Source organism: Microtus pennsylvanicus, chromosome 4 (assembly GCF_037038515.1).
Source record: "Microtus pennsylvanicus isolate mMicPen1 chromosome 4, mMicPen1.hap1, whole genome shotgun sequence".
NCBI classification, from domain to species: Eukaryota; Metazoa; Chordata; class Mammalia; order Rodentia; family Cricetidae; genus Microtus; species Microtus pennsylvanicus.
The window spans coordinates 93,730,436-93,746,967 of record NC_134582.1 but is presented as its reverse complement, the minus strand read 5'-3'; the positions used below and the strand labels follow the sequence as shown (position 1 = coordinate 93,746,967).

The 16,532-nt window shown below is 48.8% G+C and overlaps 1 protein-coding gene across 13 annotated transcripts in view; it reads left to right on the top strand.

The window, feature by feature from the left end:
- The window catches only part of Rreb1 (ras responsive element binding protein 1), a 178,598-nt gene extending 172,030 nt beyond the window's left edge, over positions 1-6,568 (top strand). For all 13 annotated transcript variants that reach the window (XM_075969876.1, XM_075969874.1, XM_075969880.1 and 10 more), the window contains 2 exons: positions 1,115-1,918; positions 3,272-6,568. In XM_075969876.1, coding sequence (XP_075825991.1) covers positions 1,115-1,918; positions 3,272-3,750 — 1,283 coding nt within the window. In that variant the 3' untranslated portion in view covers positions 3,751-6,568. The remainder of the gene's footprint in view (positions 1-1,114; positions 1,919-3,271) is intronic.
- Positions 6,569-16,532: the final 9,964 nt, after the last annotated feature.

Here is a 16,532-nt window from a genome sequence, read left to right as displayed (position 1 = left end):
GAAGAGGGCACCAGACCTCTTTACAGATGGTTGTGAGCCACCATGTGGTTGCTGGGAATTGAACTCAGGACCTTTGGAAGAGCAGGCAATGCTCTTAACCACTGAGCCATCTCTCCAGCCCCAACCATTAAGTTCTTATTCAACCCTAGTAGAGAAAAGGTTATGTTCCTGATACTATTCAGTGTGGTTAATTTTTTTTTCATATCTTTCTGGGTTTTTTTTTATTTTTCTTCTTTTTTTTGTTGTTTTTTGGGGGGGGTTGTTTTGTGATTTTGTTTGTTTTGAGATCATCTCATAGTTCAGGCTGGCCTTGAACTCACTGTGAGAAGCCCAACCTGGCCTCCAGCTCTTGTGTACCTGCTTAAGTCTCTGATGAGTGCAGGTGTGCACCAATGTGCCTGGCTTTGGTGTGTAATGTTGGCATGGACTTCCCGTGTTTGGTTTGTAGACATCACTGTGTACAGGAGATTCACCCTCTAGGTCCCTGTCGTCATGCTCACCCTCTCTCACAGCCCCTCAGAGCCACCTGCCATCCCTCCCCGAATGCCTGTGCCCAGGTTTTAAAGGTCCTCCGCATGCATTGTCCACAGGTGTGTTGTTCATCTGCTCTGGCCTCTACCTGGGGATGTGCCTGTGGACCATGTAAACAGAACCCACATGTGGGTCGATTTCTGTGAACCTCCTTGAGGACCACGTGTGGAAGATGGGGGGTCGTTCTTGTGTACGTTGCATGTTTGTGAAAGCTCTTTGCACTGGAAAGATAACCTTTACAACTTGGCTTCCTCAACCTCCCTAGTGCTGCGAGTTTCTGGAATGCACGCCCTCTCCTGTCTGTACTGCCTGAGTCACTACACCTTCCTTGGGGTGGGGACAGCTGAATGATCTTGGGTGTGACAGTGGAGGTCAGGAGTTCTGAGGCCCAAGAACCCATCTGTTTAACTGGGAATGTGAAGGCTAGTTTGGTCTTTTACAACTCCAGGTTCAAAAAGCCCTCACTATATTTAGTGTCCAGGCTGCCAGGGTGGGTCCAGCCAAGTCCCAGTAAAGCCCTTCAAAGGGGCATACTCGGTGTCACCTCATCTGAACCCCTTCCTTCTTTTGCTTGCTTACACAGACAGCCAGTCAGACACAGACACATTGACTACCCCAGGTGAGGTGCTGGACCTCACAGCCCGGGATAAAGAGCTGCCACCATCAGAGGGAGCCATGGAGCACAGCCCAGCTACACAGGACCTCCCTGTGAAAGAGGCCAAAGCAGAGGCAGCCCCTCTTGAGAACGAGGAAGAAAAGGGGACAGAGGAGAACCCAGAGCCAGAGGAAGAATGTGGCGTGGAAGAAAGCACCAGGGATGCAGATGCCCCGGAGGAAGATACAGCCAGCAACCAGAGCCTGGATCTTGACTTTGCCAGCAAGCTGATGGACTTTAAGCTGGCAGAGAGTGAGGCAGGCTCTGTGGACAGCCAAGGCACAGCCCAGCAGGACCAGAAGCATACCTGCAATACCTGTGGAAAGAACTTCAAGTTCCTGGGCACCCTGAGCCGCCACAGGAAGGCACACAGCTGCCAGGAGCCCAAGGAGGAGAAGGAGGCACCCGTGCTGGAGAATGAAAGTGCTGGCAGAGCAGCCGAGGGGCCCTCGTCTTCTCCCGAGCCTGAGGAGAAGCCTGCTGAATCCCCGGCAATAGATCCAAGCCCAGGAACCAGGGAGGCCTCGGTGGAGAAACAGAACGAAGAAACAGAGGGCCCCTCTGACGGGGAAGGCACAGCCGAGAAGAGGAGTGGCGGTGACAAGAGACCAAAGACAGACTCCCCCAGAAGCATGACCAGCAAGGCGGACAAGAGGAAGAAGGTTTGCAGTGTATGCAACAAGCGCTTCTGGTCCCTGCAGGACCTCACCAGGCACATGAGGTCACACACAGGTATGAGAGACCAAACCCAAGTCAGTTCCAGGGCTCATCTGAGAAAACTGGCTAGGTTTGGTTGTCCTTTGAGCAGGGAAATCCGGGACTCTTAAGAGTGGCATAGGCCTTCTGCAGGGCAGGTGAGGAGGCCTTCTGCAGCAGTACATTGGAAAGCACTGTTTTCCTCAGCCATTCAATTCTAGTCTTGGCCTCTATAGATAGGGTGGCTGCCCTGTCCACAGACTTCTAGAACAAGAACAGTGGGCATATGTCAGCCAGTTGCTAAGGAGGACACAGGGGTGTATATGCCAGGGAAGTCAGGTGCTGGCCCGGCCTATGTTGTGAAGACCCGTGTGTCATCTATTAATAGGTAGGTGGATAGGGCCTTGTCCCTTGTGGAGCTCAGCCTGCCACCTGGGGGCTGGAGCTGCAATGTCCGCAGAAGGTACTGTTATTTTGACGGAGAGGGAGGAGAGAGGGGGAGGGAAGAGAGACCTGGATAGAACCATGAAGCCGAAAGATAGAAGCATCCTTCCTCAGCTGTCATCCCCCCCCAAAGAGAGCACCCCAACGTGTTGTCCATATCTCATTCCATGCCCCCCCCACACACACAAGTAGCCTTGGCCCAGCCAGCAGCTGGGCCCTACATGGGACCTTGTTCTGGCCAGAGATGTTCTCAGCTGTGGCAACTTGGTGTGTAAGCTATTTGGGAAAGCCCAACTACACCTCCTTGTGCCATGATTGAGGGGATTTGAAGGAATTGTTGCTGGCCATGCAGTGCCTGGACAAGAAACATTCAGTCCTCCTACAGGACTCCTTGCTTCTGGGATTCTTTTAAGATCAGTATGTAGAAGACTTAGTTGAGAGGAACAGGAGAAAGAATGTGACTCTTAGTCTTGCCAGTTGTGGCAAATAAGAAGGCTCTCCCTAGGGCTGGTGAGATGGTTTAGCAGTTAAGATCACTGGCTATTCTTCCAGAGGACCTGGGTTTAGTTCCCAGCACCCACGTGGCCGCTCACAGCTGTCTGCAACTCCAGTTTCAGGGGATTTTATACCTTTATGCACATAAAATAAAGTTAGGCTGGGTAGTGGTGGCACATGCAGAGGCAAATCTCTGAGTTCAAGGCCAGCCTTGTCTACAGAGCAAGATCCAGGACAGGCTCCAGAGCTATAGAGAAACCATGTCTCAAAAAACGAAAACAAAACAGAAAGTTAAATAAATTATTTTAGAAAAAGAAAAGATGGCTCTCCCTAAGCAGCAAGGTTTATTTATTTAGTTCTGGATGCTGCTGCATTCAAGTAGAGCAAGGGGCTGGGAACCAGTGGCCTTTGTGTTAATGGACATCTTGTTTTCCTTCTCTCGTTGCTCAGGAGAAAGGCCATACAAGTGTCAGACCTGTGAGCGAACCTTCACCTTAAAGCACAGCCTAGTCCGACACCAGCGGATCCACCAGAAAGCCAGGCACAGCAAACACCACGGGAAGGACAGCGACAAGGATGAGCGGGCTGAGGAGGACAGTGAGGATGAGTCTACCCACAGTGCTAACAACCCTGTCTCTGAGAATGAGGCAGACTCAGCTCCCGGTACCAGCAACCACGTGGCCGTCACCAGGAGCCGGAAAGAGAACCCGGCCAATTCGGGGAAGGATTGTAGCCAGGAGGAGAAGACTGCAGTGGAACAGGCAGCTGAGTCCAGCCACAGCACACCCGAGGAGCAGGCGTCTCCAGGTGAAACAGACTCCGAGAGCCCAGCAGCCCTTGTGCAAGACTTACTGGAGCTGTGTGCCAAGAGGCCTGCCCCAATCCTGGCGGCCACCGAAGGTGCCTCACAGCTCCTGGGGATGGAATGACAGCTTGCCCTGTCCCCATCAGCACACAGATAAAGCTAGCAGAGCCTCCCGAATATAGATTTCACAAGGTTTTCTAGGTGTCCTTCAGCTGTCTGGAGAGAGAGGAAAGAGACAGGCAGTGCGGCCAACCAGCTCGTGCCATAGCCTTACCCAGTGCGCATGCTCCCGGCCTCAGTACGGCCGGCTCCAGTGCCTTAACTACTTATGGGTTCTCCCATGTCATCGTGGGTATGACGCCCCCCCATGGCGTTTTAACAAAACGTATTTTAATGAATTGTTGGGAGTATCTCTTCATTTAAGCATTAACATTACCTTTTGTGTTGGTGTGTTTGACCTTGTTTCTGTGAACCTGTGATAGATAGTACTGTTTGTTCTGTGAGCTGGAAACAGAAGAAGAAAGCCTAACCCTTGGATCCCCGTAGCCAATAACTGGAAGAAAATGATGTGAATTTCATGTACATGACCAGAGGGAAGAGGGTGCGAGGCTGATTTCTAAGCTAGACCTTTTGTCTCTGGGTCACCTGGTGGAGGAGCCATGAGCTGGTCTTTGTTAGTGGATGTGGTTGGTGCAGAGTTCCAGTGTGGCGTGAGCCAAAGCCAGGAAAGAGTCTAGCTTCAACCTCACGTGTCTCCACTCTCTCCGTGTTAGAAATGGTTACTGTTCAAATTCTTAATTTACAGAGAAGAATGGCCTCCTTGGCAGCGTGACCTATGGAGGATATACCTGGATGTCATTGATTTTCCCTTCTCCCCATTTGGTATATGTTATTAATATTAATATTATTATTATTAGTTCATCAGTTTGCTGGGCTCTGCATTCAGCAGAAACAAATGGGCAATATTTGTCCTGGGAGACCTGCACTGCCGCCTGGTCCCCGCACGATGTGTGCCTGAAGCTTTGTTGGCACACCAGTGATGGCTCTTCTACTGTACGCAGACAAGCCTTACTTCAGTGGCTGTAGAAGCCAACAGGGGCCAGGAGTGGGCTTCCAAGCATGGCTGAGGCGTGGCTCAGAGGGGACAAGGATGCATGTGTGGTGGGAAACAGGCATCCGAGACGCCAGGCCATGCCTGGGGCACCTCAGAGACAGCTGGCAAGGCCTCCCAGTCTTCCTGCTGAGCTGCGTCCAAGCCTTCCCCCTGCTGTGCTACTGTCGTTTGAAAAGCAATGAGATACTACTGCTGGTGATGATCTGAACTGCGCACAGGTGTGCAAGGTTTAGCCTAGAGGGCTGTCTTCCTGCACCTTCCTGCAGTGTGGGGCCGCTGCTGGGAGAGAGCAGCGCTTCCTGATTGGCCGATCCCCCGGTGCACAAAGGCAGGGTTCCCTTTGTTCCTGAGTGTTCTTCATAGGCAGTAGACTTCCTTCCCTCATCAGCAAAAAAAGACCGCTCCTACTGTAGCTGACCTCTGTTCAGCACCCTGTCCTGTAGCTGAGACCCGAGGATGCCTGAGCCACACTGCTACTAGAGCCCCTAGCCTTGCCCCTTGCCTGCAGAGCCTCAAGACTTCTCTCCGGGAGGTCTGCCTCTGCTCCTTCCCCTCGCCCTGTGGCTCCCCGTGTTCCTCTGTCCCTGAGACATGCGTACCCTTCTGTCCACCAGTCTCTAGTGGCTAAAATCCAACCACCCTGACTTCAATGGAAGATAGATATTCTAGAGATAATGAAAAGCGATATATTTGCATATGAAAGAAAAATGTTGAGGTATATATGATTTTTAACTGTATTAGGGATGTATGAACCAGTTTAAAATTGAGATTTTATTTACTGTAGAGAGAGAAATCAGAACCAATGGCCCCGTGGTCTTTTAAGTTAAAGCCAGCTCCTGCATCCCTTAGTTGTTTTTTATTATAATTACGATTGTTAGTTTCATTGTTGTTATTTGGGGTTTCTTGTGTTTTGTTTCTCTTTGCAACTCTCCACACTAAACTCATCGTATTGTGGGGAGAAGCCTTGACTGAACTCTACGCTGCGGTAAGATGTAGCAGGGATTGGCTCCCAGCAGCAGCCATAACCGGGGCTGCAGCTCGCAATAATCACTATTGATTTAAAGCTTTATTTAGTCTGATCTATTCCTTCTTAGTCAATAAGGTCTTGCCACATTTTATTAGATTGAGAGATGTATTATTTGTCTGTTGCCCTGCCCACCTTCCTCCCCCCATATTAAACTGTGAAATTTGTGATTTGTTTAAACGCTGGGTGAATCATAGTTTAGTTTGCATGTCCAGCTAATTTGTTTCTATACATTTTGTTTGATTCTCTTTCTCCTCAGGGCTTTTACAAATATATATATATTATATATGTATATATATATATGGATCGTCTGAAAAAAATTTGAGGTGCAAATTTTTTCTTGGTTTTGTTGTTATTGTTTTGTTTTTGTTTTTCTCTTTAATGGACACAACGCTGAGATTCAATCACTACATAAGATACCTGGCTGTGAAAACAAGACAAAAAGGCCCCATGGGGCTGTGTCCCAAGCAGCTCCTCGGATGCCGATTTCAGACAGATCATCCTCCGTGCGTCTCTTTCTTCTCCTCTCTTTCCTCGAGAAGTTGATCCTGATGATTTCAGCCCATGCATTAAACAGGAAACAATAATAACTGTAGAATTCATATTTTTCTAAAGGGAACTTAAAAACTGCTGCTACATGTTATGTACAAAACTGGTTTATGCCACATGAACAGAATCACAAGTTTGGTTTTGGTACTTTTGTTTCTCTTTGTACTCAGTTGTATAGAACTTCCAGATTCAGAATGAAAAGAAAGCTGTTCTGTATCAAACCATCTAAGCAATAAATGTTATATTTAAAAAGTGGCACATGACCAACCTGTGAGTTCCTCCAATCCTGTCTCTAAACCTGCAGCCCACTCAGGGCCGGTCTAAGTGGCCAGCCCCATGGAGCTGTCAAGGGTTGATGCCCCCCAAGAAGCCTGGGTACCCACACAACATCTTTAAAAGTCAGTTGGGGCTGTAGATGACCCAGTTAGGAAAGTGCCCGACACAAAAATGTTGAGGACCTGGGTTCAGATCCCCAGGTCCCTCTGCCAGCACAGAGTGGCAGGAGGGGGGTGCATGCAAAGACAGACAGACAGACAGATCCCTGGAACTCCCTGGACAGATTGGTGATCTCAGGCTCACTGAGAGATGCTGCTTCAAATAAAGATGGTGGGCTGGCACATCGGCTCAGTGGGTAAAGGCACCCACAAAGCCGACAGCCTGAGACTGATCCTTAGGACCCACCTGGCAGAAAGACAAAGGACCCAAAAGCAACTTGGGGAGGGTAAAGGGTATATTTCTTCTTAGAACTCTGAGGTCACAGTCCACTGTGAAGGGAAGTCAGGGCAGGAAGCGGAGAGAGACCTTGGAAGGGTGTTCCTTGCTGCCACGCTCCTCCTGACTTGCTCAGTCTGATTTTTTTATACTCCCGGGACCACCTGTCTAAGGATGACACCGCCCACAGTGGGCTGGACTATCACACCAGTCACATAAATCAAGAACATGCCTTTTAAACACGGTACTCAGGCAGTGGCATAAAGTCTACATAAAGACCCTGTCTCAACACTAACGAGAAGAACGACCTACACTGAGTACTAGGGGTCTCTGAGTTGTTCATTCCTCCCCCAGGATCCAGTCACCCTTGCCTGTGCACTCCTGTTCCCCGGTAGCCACTGCCCAGCAGTCCCTGGCTGAGACACTAAGAGAATCATACAGAAGAAACCTGATTCCTTTGCAACTTCTAACAGGGAAACTGACGGTAAAGGAAGTAGATGAAGGAGATGAAGAAGATATGAGTCTAGGGGGAAGAAGGAACCAGGAAGAGACAGGGACGGCCCGGCCAGGCCAGGCCTGAGGAAGTCACCCGTGCATTTGACTGCAGAGGGCACAGAGGAAGTCCTGTGGGCCACAAGCCCTGCAGGAAGCCGGCGAGAGAGACAAGAAGAATGAACCAGGTGTAGAGCTTAGAGTAGACTGGAGTAGGTGGGCGGGATTCTGGTTTCATGTTGACGCTGGAGTGACAAAGATGGCCACAGGAAAACCACCAAAATGAGGTGGCAATCGTGCCTTCTCATAGGAGTATGAGAAGAGGTGGGTTTTTTTGTTTGTTTTTAAGACAGTTCCTCAGGGGCTGGAGAGATGGCTCAGTGGTTAAGAGCTTTGCCTGATCTTCCAAAGATCCTGAGTTCAATTCCCAGCAACCACGTGTGCTCACAACCATCTGGAATGAGATTTGGTGCCCTCCTCTGGCCTGCAATGATGCATGCAGGCAGAACACTGAATACATAATAAATAAACAAATCTTTAAAAAAAAAAAAAGACAGTTCCTCGCTATGTATCCCTGGCTAACCTGAAACTCACTGTGTTGACCAGGCTGGCCTCAAACTCAGAGATCTGCCTGGCTATGCCTCCTGAGTGCTAGGACTAAAGCCACGTGTAGGCACACCTGGTGAAGAGACAGGGCTGAGAATTTCCGGAGCATCCCCAAGAGGCTTCTAGATGCTAAACCAGATGCAGGGTGAGCGCTACAAGGCAGTCAAGGAAAGGCACGCTTAGCTACGCCTTGCTCTAGGGGCCAGGAGTTAGCTTTGAAGAGAGGTCCCCCCCCCCCCCGACAAATTATCTTGGCAGGAAATGCGTTGCACCTAAGAGCCCATTTCCAGAAAGTGGATGAGGGATGGGGGAGGCTTGCTGCCCTTCTGGGCTGAGTCCCACAGAACCCCAGCCTCCTGCCCTACAGGGACCCTTGGGTCTGGCCCACCACCCTCATGCCCACCCTTTTCCTATATCCAGACTACTGCCACGTCAGCAGACCACCTGTCCTGAAGACCACAAACCCACAGAGATTTCAGAAACTGCTCCCTGAGGACATAGTGAGCCACGCAGCACAGTAAGGCCTGTGGGACCGTCCTGAGCAGAAGAGAAAGCCTTAGATCTGAGGACCAGACATCAGCCCTGGATGAGTCAACCTGAGAAAGATTTCTTTCATCTCTGTTACTGCACCATAAAGGCGACCAAAAGCAACAAGGAGGAAAGGTAAGGTCTTACTTGACTTAGACTTCCAAATCACAGTCCATCCCTAGAGGGACCTCAGAACAGGAACCCAGACAGGAACTTTAAGAAGAAAACAAGGAAGTAGGCTGCTTTCTGACTTGCTCTAAAGGTCATGCTTAGGTTAAAGCACGATTAGTAAAACTCAGAGAAAGAAATTGGGGTTCAACCTGAAGATCCGAAAAGCAAAGCAGCCAGCCACTGGCTTTTACTTCGACCTCAATCCAAAATGGCAATCCTGCCTCCAGGAATCTCAGAATGAGACTGTGTTTGAGAGTTGTTTCCTGCCGTTTTATAATCCTTCTAGGACTGGGATTAAAGGCGTGCACCACCCGGTTTCTGTGGCAGCTAGTGTGGCTGCTAGGATTAAAGGTGTATGTCATTGCTAGCTGGTCTGTAAGGGTGGCCAGTGTGGCTGTTTTACTTTCCCGAACCCCAGGCAAGCTTTATTTATAAAATACAAGTGAAATGCCTCTACATTAGGTAGCTTTCTAGTGCAATCCAGGCCCACCTGCCAAGGGAATGGTGCTACCCACAGTGGGCTGGGTCCTCCTGTATCAATTGTCAATCAAGACAATGCCCCACAGACATGGCCACAGGTCAGTCTGATCTGGGCTGATTTCAATCCCTCACATGAAACCCTGCTCCCTTCTCAAGGGACTTAGACTGTAAAGCTGATAGTTAAGACAGCTAGACACGTACGACTGCCCAAAGACACTACCTTCACTTTGATGGGCATTGCAAAAGGAGCCGGCCATGAGCACCAAGTCCACCCATAGTAGCTATCTGTGCCGATCACCCACGCTTGGTCCTCAGTAATCTTGAAATAAGAGTGGTGTCGCACTGCCTTTAATCTCAGCACACACTGAGTCCCCAGACAGCCAGGGATATGCGGGGAAACCCTGACTCAAAAATAAATAATAAATAAATAAATAAGGAAGTTGTTAATCCCAGACTTAATGATAAGAAACTGAGTTGAGAGAAATGTGTCTAGTCAATGGTAGGCCAGTGTCCAACCTTGACTCTCTGGGTTTCAAGGTCAGTGCTTGTGTTAGCGAACCTTCTGAGGTTAGCAGCTTATAAGAAGAGGTTTATTTGGGCATATGGTTCCAGAGGTATTGGTCCATAGTTGCATAGCCCTTGTCTTAGTTTGCTTTCTATTGCTATGATAAACACCATGACCAAAAACAGAGTTGGGGAAAAAGGGTTAATTTCGCACCACAGTCACCCACATCCTCAGAGACACCAGAGCAGGGTCCTGAGGAACTGAGCAGACACCTTGGAAGAATGCTACTGTGGAGGTTTGAAAGGAAATGGCCCCCAAAGGGAGTGGCACTATTAGGAGGCGTGGCTTTGTTGGAGTAGGCGTGTCACTGGGGGTGGGGGACTCTTTGAGGTCTCTTTTGTTCAGGCTTCGTTCAGTGCGACACGGAAATGATTTCCCTGTCGCCTGCAAGATGTAGGACTCTCAGCTACTTCTTTCGCATCATGTCTGCCTGCACACACCATGTCCCACCATGGCGATAATAGACTGAACCTCTGAACTGTGAGCTGCAACCTCAGTTAAGTGTTTTCCCTTAAGAGAGCTGTCGTGGTCATGGTGTCTCTTCACAGCAATAGAAACCCTAACTAAGACAGCCAGTGACTCGCTTACTTCCAGGCTCCTGTTTGCCTACCCTTCTTATACAGCTCAGGTCTACCTGGCTTGGGATAGCCCCGCCCACAGTGAACTGAGCCCTCCTGCATCAACCAACAATCAAGAAGCCACCTCCACAAGCATGCTCCCAGGCTGATCTGATGGAAGCAATTCCTCAACTGAGGGTCCCTCCTCCTAGAAGTGTTAAGTTGGTAACTAAGATCAACATCACAGCCCTGTTGTGTTTGGGCCTGTGGTGAGCAGCATCGGAGCAGAAACTTGCTAATGCTCCTGCTTGGTGCTCACAGCTAGGAAGCAAAGAAAGATCCAGAAAGAGGCTTGGATTTCACACCTCCCCTGTAGGACACACCTCCAAAGACTAACTGCCTCCCACCAGGTCCCAGCCCTTAGAGAGTCCACCACCTCCCTGTAGGCTGACAACCAAGCTTTCCAGGCATGGACCTATGAGGGACATTTACCCAAGCCACAGCGGGGTGACCATCAGCCCCCTATGTCCCGAGAATTTCAGTCTGGGCTGTCCTGATGCACCCATTTGTCACAGCCTCCATCCTTCCTGAAATTGATCGTCTCCTGCCACTAATCAAGTGAGAGGCTAGAGGATGATGGAGCTCTTACCCAGGATCGCCAAAGTATGTGTCAAAACACGTTTTGTGTGGGGGAAAAATATATCAAACAAACTCTTTCAAGTTTGTTAAAATTTTTTGTTTGTTTTCAAAACAGGGTTTCTCTGTGTAAATCTGGCTTTGTTGGAACACTCTCTGTAGACCAGGCCTGCCTCAAACTCAGAGATCATCTGCCTCTGCCTCCCAAACACTGGGATTAAAGGCGTGTGCCACCACCGCCCGGCTGACACCTTGCTATTTTTTAAAATATTTATTTATTTATGTATTATGTATACAATATTCTTTCCATGTGTATGCCTGCAGGCCAGAAGAGGGCACCAGACCCCATTACAGATGGCTGTGAGCCACCATGTGGGTTGCTGGGAATTGAACTCAGGACCTTTGGAAGAGCAGGCAATGCTCTTAACCTCTGAGCCATCTCTCCAGCCCCCACCTTGCTATTTTTAAGTTTACAACTCGGTGGCATCAAGTCCACCACATTGCTGTGTTCCGGTCCCCACCATCCATCCTCCTAGAGCAAAGTTCTGCACCCATTAACCCTCCCTTCCCGTTCCCCACTCTCATAGCCACCTCCATTCTGCTTCCTCTCTATGAATATGGCTCCTTAGGTAATTCACCCAAGTGAAAACAGCATCGTTAACACCTTTACTGAGGGCTTGACTTCTGGGAGGTCAGTGTCCAGGAAGCGGGTGTGTGTTAAACAGCACTTGGTACGGGGATGCTGAGTCTCGATTCTTCCTGGTGAAGACACAGCCAGTTGTCTGCCCCTGTTGGCTAAGGTGGTGTGGGGGTTGATATTGAGGGCCAGCTTGACAGGGTGTAGAACCACCTCTGGATGTCTGTGAAAGAGGTTCTAGATCACATTAAGTGAGCGAGAAGAACCACCCTAGCTGTGGGGAGCATCTCTATGGTCTGGAGAAAAGATGGGCACCACCCTTCACCTCTCTCTGCTTCCTGACCATGGCTACAATGTGACTTGCTCACTGCCTCATTCTTCCACCATGGCTTCTCCACTGCAATGGACTGCCCCTTAAAACGAGGACCAAATAAACCCATCTTTAACTTGCTCTTGTCAGAACAGTAAGAGATGTAACTTGTGGAATATTAGTTTAACCTGTGTTATACTCATTTATGCTGTGGAATATTTGTTTCATGATGCAAAGATATGTTGCATTCTTTTATGTTGCATTTGTTTAACTCTGTGAAGCTGTGTCACTTTGCCTGCCTAAAACACCTGATTGGTCTACTAAAGAGCTGGAGGGCCAATAGCTAGGCAGAAGAAAGGATAGGCAGGGCTGGCAGGCAGAAAGAATAAATAGAAGGAGAAATCTAGAAAAAGGAAAAAGGATCTAGAATAGGAGGAGAGGAGGACACCAGGGGCCAGCTACTCAGCCACACAGCCCTCCATGGAGTGAGAAGGAAAGATATATAAAATGGAAAGATATATAAAATAAAGAAAGGTAAAAAGCCCAGGGGCAAGACATAGTTAAAGAGAAATGGGATAATTTAGGTTTGAAAAGCTGACTAGAAACAAGTCAAGCTAAGGCCAGGCATTCGTAAATAAGAATAAGTCTCTGTGTATTTATTTGGGAGCTGGATGGCACCCCTCCCCAAAAGAGTAAACAAACAAAAGCCAGCTACAGTAACGAATACAGATGAGTGAAGAAATGGCCGAGAGCTGGGTCTACAGAGTCAATCTGGATGCATGTAGGTCCCAGCTCTGCTACTGATTTGTGCCTTGGTCTCTCCTTCCTGAAAATGTAGCAGAAATGTCTGCCTCCCGGGAGTATTGTGTGGGTATATTAGTTACTACCTATCAGGAACATATTCGCAGCTCTCAGTAATCAGGAAGGAAGCAGACAGGACTTCCAAGTCATACCTTCCTTCTACAGATACTGGCGGAGGCCAGGAGGGGCAGCTCATGGGAGACTCAGGCCCTGCCCTGCAACTCAAGGGGTCCTCTACCCTTCTTCTCTATGGCATCATCCCCTTGCTCATGATCCAGGCACCTTCCAGTTCAAAGTGCCATTATACCCAGAACCCTTCTGGGGCCCTGATGCTTGTCACACGTCCTCACTCTGGGAGTTCAAAGGGAAATACCTTCTAGCCTTCTTCCACACCACCGGTTCTGCATTCGAGTCTTACCTACAGGAGAGCTGCCCCATGTAGATCACCCAGGGCAAGGCCAGCTGTCGGGTTACCAAGGGTGTGACTGAGGACTGGTAGCACCCATGTTCCGTGTGAGCTGGTTAGAATGGGGACTTCAGGCTACTTAGACCTGTTGGACCAATAGCCCTGTTTTAACAAAACCCCAGGGAATACATAAGTATATTAAAAATCAGTGAACGTCAGGTCTAGAGCAGAAAGTTTGGTTCAAAAGATAAATCAGTAGCCAGTTGCACGAGCTCTTAATAGATCCCATCTGTGTTAGCCAGTTTTTCCATTACTATAACAAGATACCCATCTCTATGAATTATAAATTTCTAAATCATAAAACTTTATACTCAGCTTAGAAAGAAGAAAGGGCTGGAGGGATGGCTCAGCAGTTGGGAGCACTCATTGCTCTTCCAGATTACCTGGGTTCAATTCCCAGAACCCACCTGGTGGCTTACATCTGTCTTTAGCTCCTGTTCAGGGGGATCTGATGCTCTCTCTCTCTCTTCTGAACGCCATGAGCACCAGGCATGCACATGACGCACAGACATGCATGCAGGCAAAACACTCATACATATAAAACAAAATAAATCTAAAGCAAGACAAAACCTTAAAAAAAAAAAGAGGAAAAGATTAGCCAGGTATGATAGGGCAGGCCTAGAATCCCGTGACCTGGGTTTATTGCATAGCAAGCAGTCTAACAAAAACAAGAAGTGGAGTCTGTCTGAGTTTATAGTTTCAGAGATTTCTGTCCATGGTCAGTTGGCCCATTGCCACTGTGGCTGAGGAAGCCCCTTACCTCACAAGGATCAGGGGGAAAAAGAGAGAAAAGAATGGCCAGTGTCCCCAAAGCCTCTTCGAGGGTGTGTATATCCCCAGCTCACTTTCTCCTACTGGCCCAGCTCCTTAAACATCCCTTTGCCTTCCAGGAGCCTCTCGTGCTAGGGACCAAGTCCAAGATTGGAGAGAAACTCCAGATCCAGATGATGGCAGCATTTGAAGTGGAAGAGTAGCCAGGCGGTGGTGGCGCACGCCTTTAATCCCAGCACTCGGGAGGCAGAGGCAAGTGGATCTCCGTGAGTTCGAGGCCAGCCTGGTCTACAAGAGCTAGTGCCAGGACAGGCTCCAAAACTACAGAGAGACCCTGTCTCGGAAAAAAAGAAAGAAAGAAAGAAAGAAAGAAAGAAAGAAAGAAAGAAAGAAAGAAAGAAAGAAAGAAAGAAAGAAAGAAAGAAAGAAAGAAAAAGAAAAAAAAGAGGTGGAGGTGGAACAGTATAAAATCAGGATGTAGATTTAGAGTGAGGCTCTGAGCCACACCCCTGCCTCAGTTGCTGGCAGACCTAGCCTTAGCGTCATCACACAAGCCTCCCTGGAGTCTCATACGGGCTTTGTATTAGTTGCTTTTCTGTCGTTGCGGTAAAACACCGTGACGGCAACTTCTATGGGGAAAATTTGATTTGGGTTTATGGTTCCAGAAGGGAAAGAGTCCCTCGTGGTGGAGGAGTATTGCTACATGCGACAGGGCACGGCAGCAGCAGAGAACTCACATCCTGGACCACAGGCTTGAAGCAGAGAAAGGAAACTGCAAGAAAGGAGAGATTTTGCCGGGCGGTGGTGGCACACGCCTTTAATCCCAGCACTTGGGAGGCAGAGGCAGGCGGATCTCTGTGAGTTTGAGGCCAGCCTGGTCTACAAGAGCTAGTGCCAGGACAGGCTCCAAAGCTACAGAGAAACCCTGTCTCGAAAAACTAAAAAAAAAAAGAGAGATCTTAAAATCGCAAAGCCACTCCCAGTGACCAACTTCCTCCAGCAAGGCCACGCCTCCTAAACCTCCCCACCCTGCCAGAGCCTATGGGGACCATTCTCATTCCAGCCGCTATAGGGTTCCTGACATTTACCATGCCCAGCAGATGCCTGCCAGCCTCACTTGGTACCAATACACAGGCCTCAAAGTGACTGGGGCCTCTCCCTTGCCGTGACCAACTCCCGAGGAGGCCGGGAAGCAGGGAGAACGACTGGGTTTATTTTAAACCTATAATTGAAGGCTGCGTGTTAACAACAAACAGCGTCATCTAAACCTGGGGTGCCAAAGCCAGTGTCCTAAATAAGGAACAAGCAGTCACTCCTTTCCCGTTTTGCTTTCAGAGGAAGAAAGCTGAAGCCAAGTGGGGAAGTGGCCTGCCAGCCTCTGGCTGTGGGCTGTCTTGAGTCCTGCCTGCCTCCCGTAGGAATTGACACACTCGTGATGGGTAGGGCTCTGTAGTGACGGTTCATGCCTGCTATGTTGGGATGAAATATCCACAAATGTGTCTTTTCCCTCCGGGCAGGAGACTCGGGGGACAGCACACACACACAGGCGCACTAAGACAATCCCCTTGTTGGAAAACCCATTTCAGACCTGCTGATCCAGGGTTTCAGGAAAGGGATCCTAGCCATGAAATTCTCATGGTTCTGGAGCTTGGGAAAGTCTGCAAGCAACAGCTCCGGATGCTGAAACAGTCCAGGACTCTGTTCTCAAGATATCTCTCCATATCCATAGGGATTATCTCCAGGATCCCAACATTGGAAAATGACCAAGGCTTTTCCATAAAATGGTATCACAGGAGTTAGAAAGATGCTCAGTAGTTAAAAACACTTTTACAGGCGCAGGGGTCAATTCGCAGCATCCACATGGTGGCTCACAACCATCTGTAACTCTAGCTCCAGAGGGTGAGATATCCTCGTCTGGTCTCCAAAGGGACCAAGCATGCATGTGATACGCAGACATATACACAGGCAAAACACCCATCTACCGATTAGCACCATTAATTATTATTATTTAAGTGGCTTCATGTGTGCATAGAACTTGTGCAATCTTCCCATAATTTCTTTTCTACATTTTTATGTGTCTAATGTGTATGCACACATTGTGTGAACATGATATGGTATACATGTGGAGAGGTTAACTTGCAGGAGCAGGCTTTTTTTTTTTTTCTCACCAGGCTAGGCAGAGAAATCTGGTGGGCAGCGGGTCCTATTACCTGCTGAGAATACAAAGTAATTGCTGTGGGTACTGCTGTTTAGTACTGTTGGACCCTAGTGTCCAATCACAGAGGAGGAGGAGTCGCCCCAAGAGACCATCTCTCATCACAGCTGATGTAAAAGCATGAGGATTTTATTCATTCTGTCATGGCAGGGTCTTCCAGCAGTCGGGAGGCTAGAAGACCCTGAATGCCTGGTACAGGCTATTTTTAAAGGGAAAAACCACAGAAGGAAGGGTTGTCTGGGGGTTGTTCTTTCACTATTATGATTGGCTTAT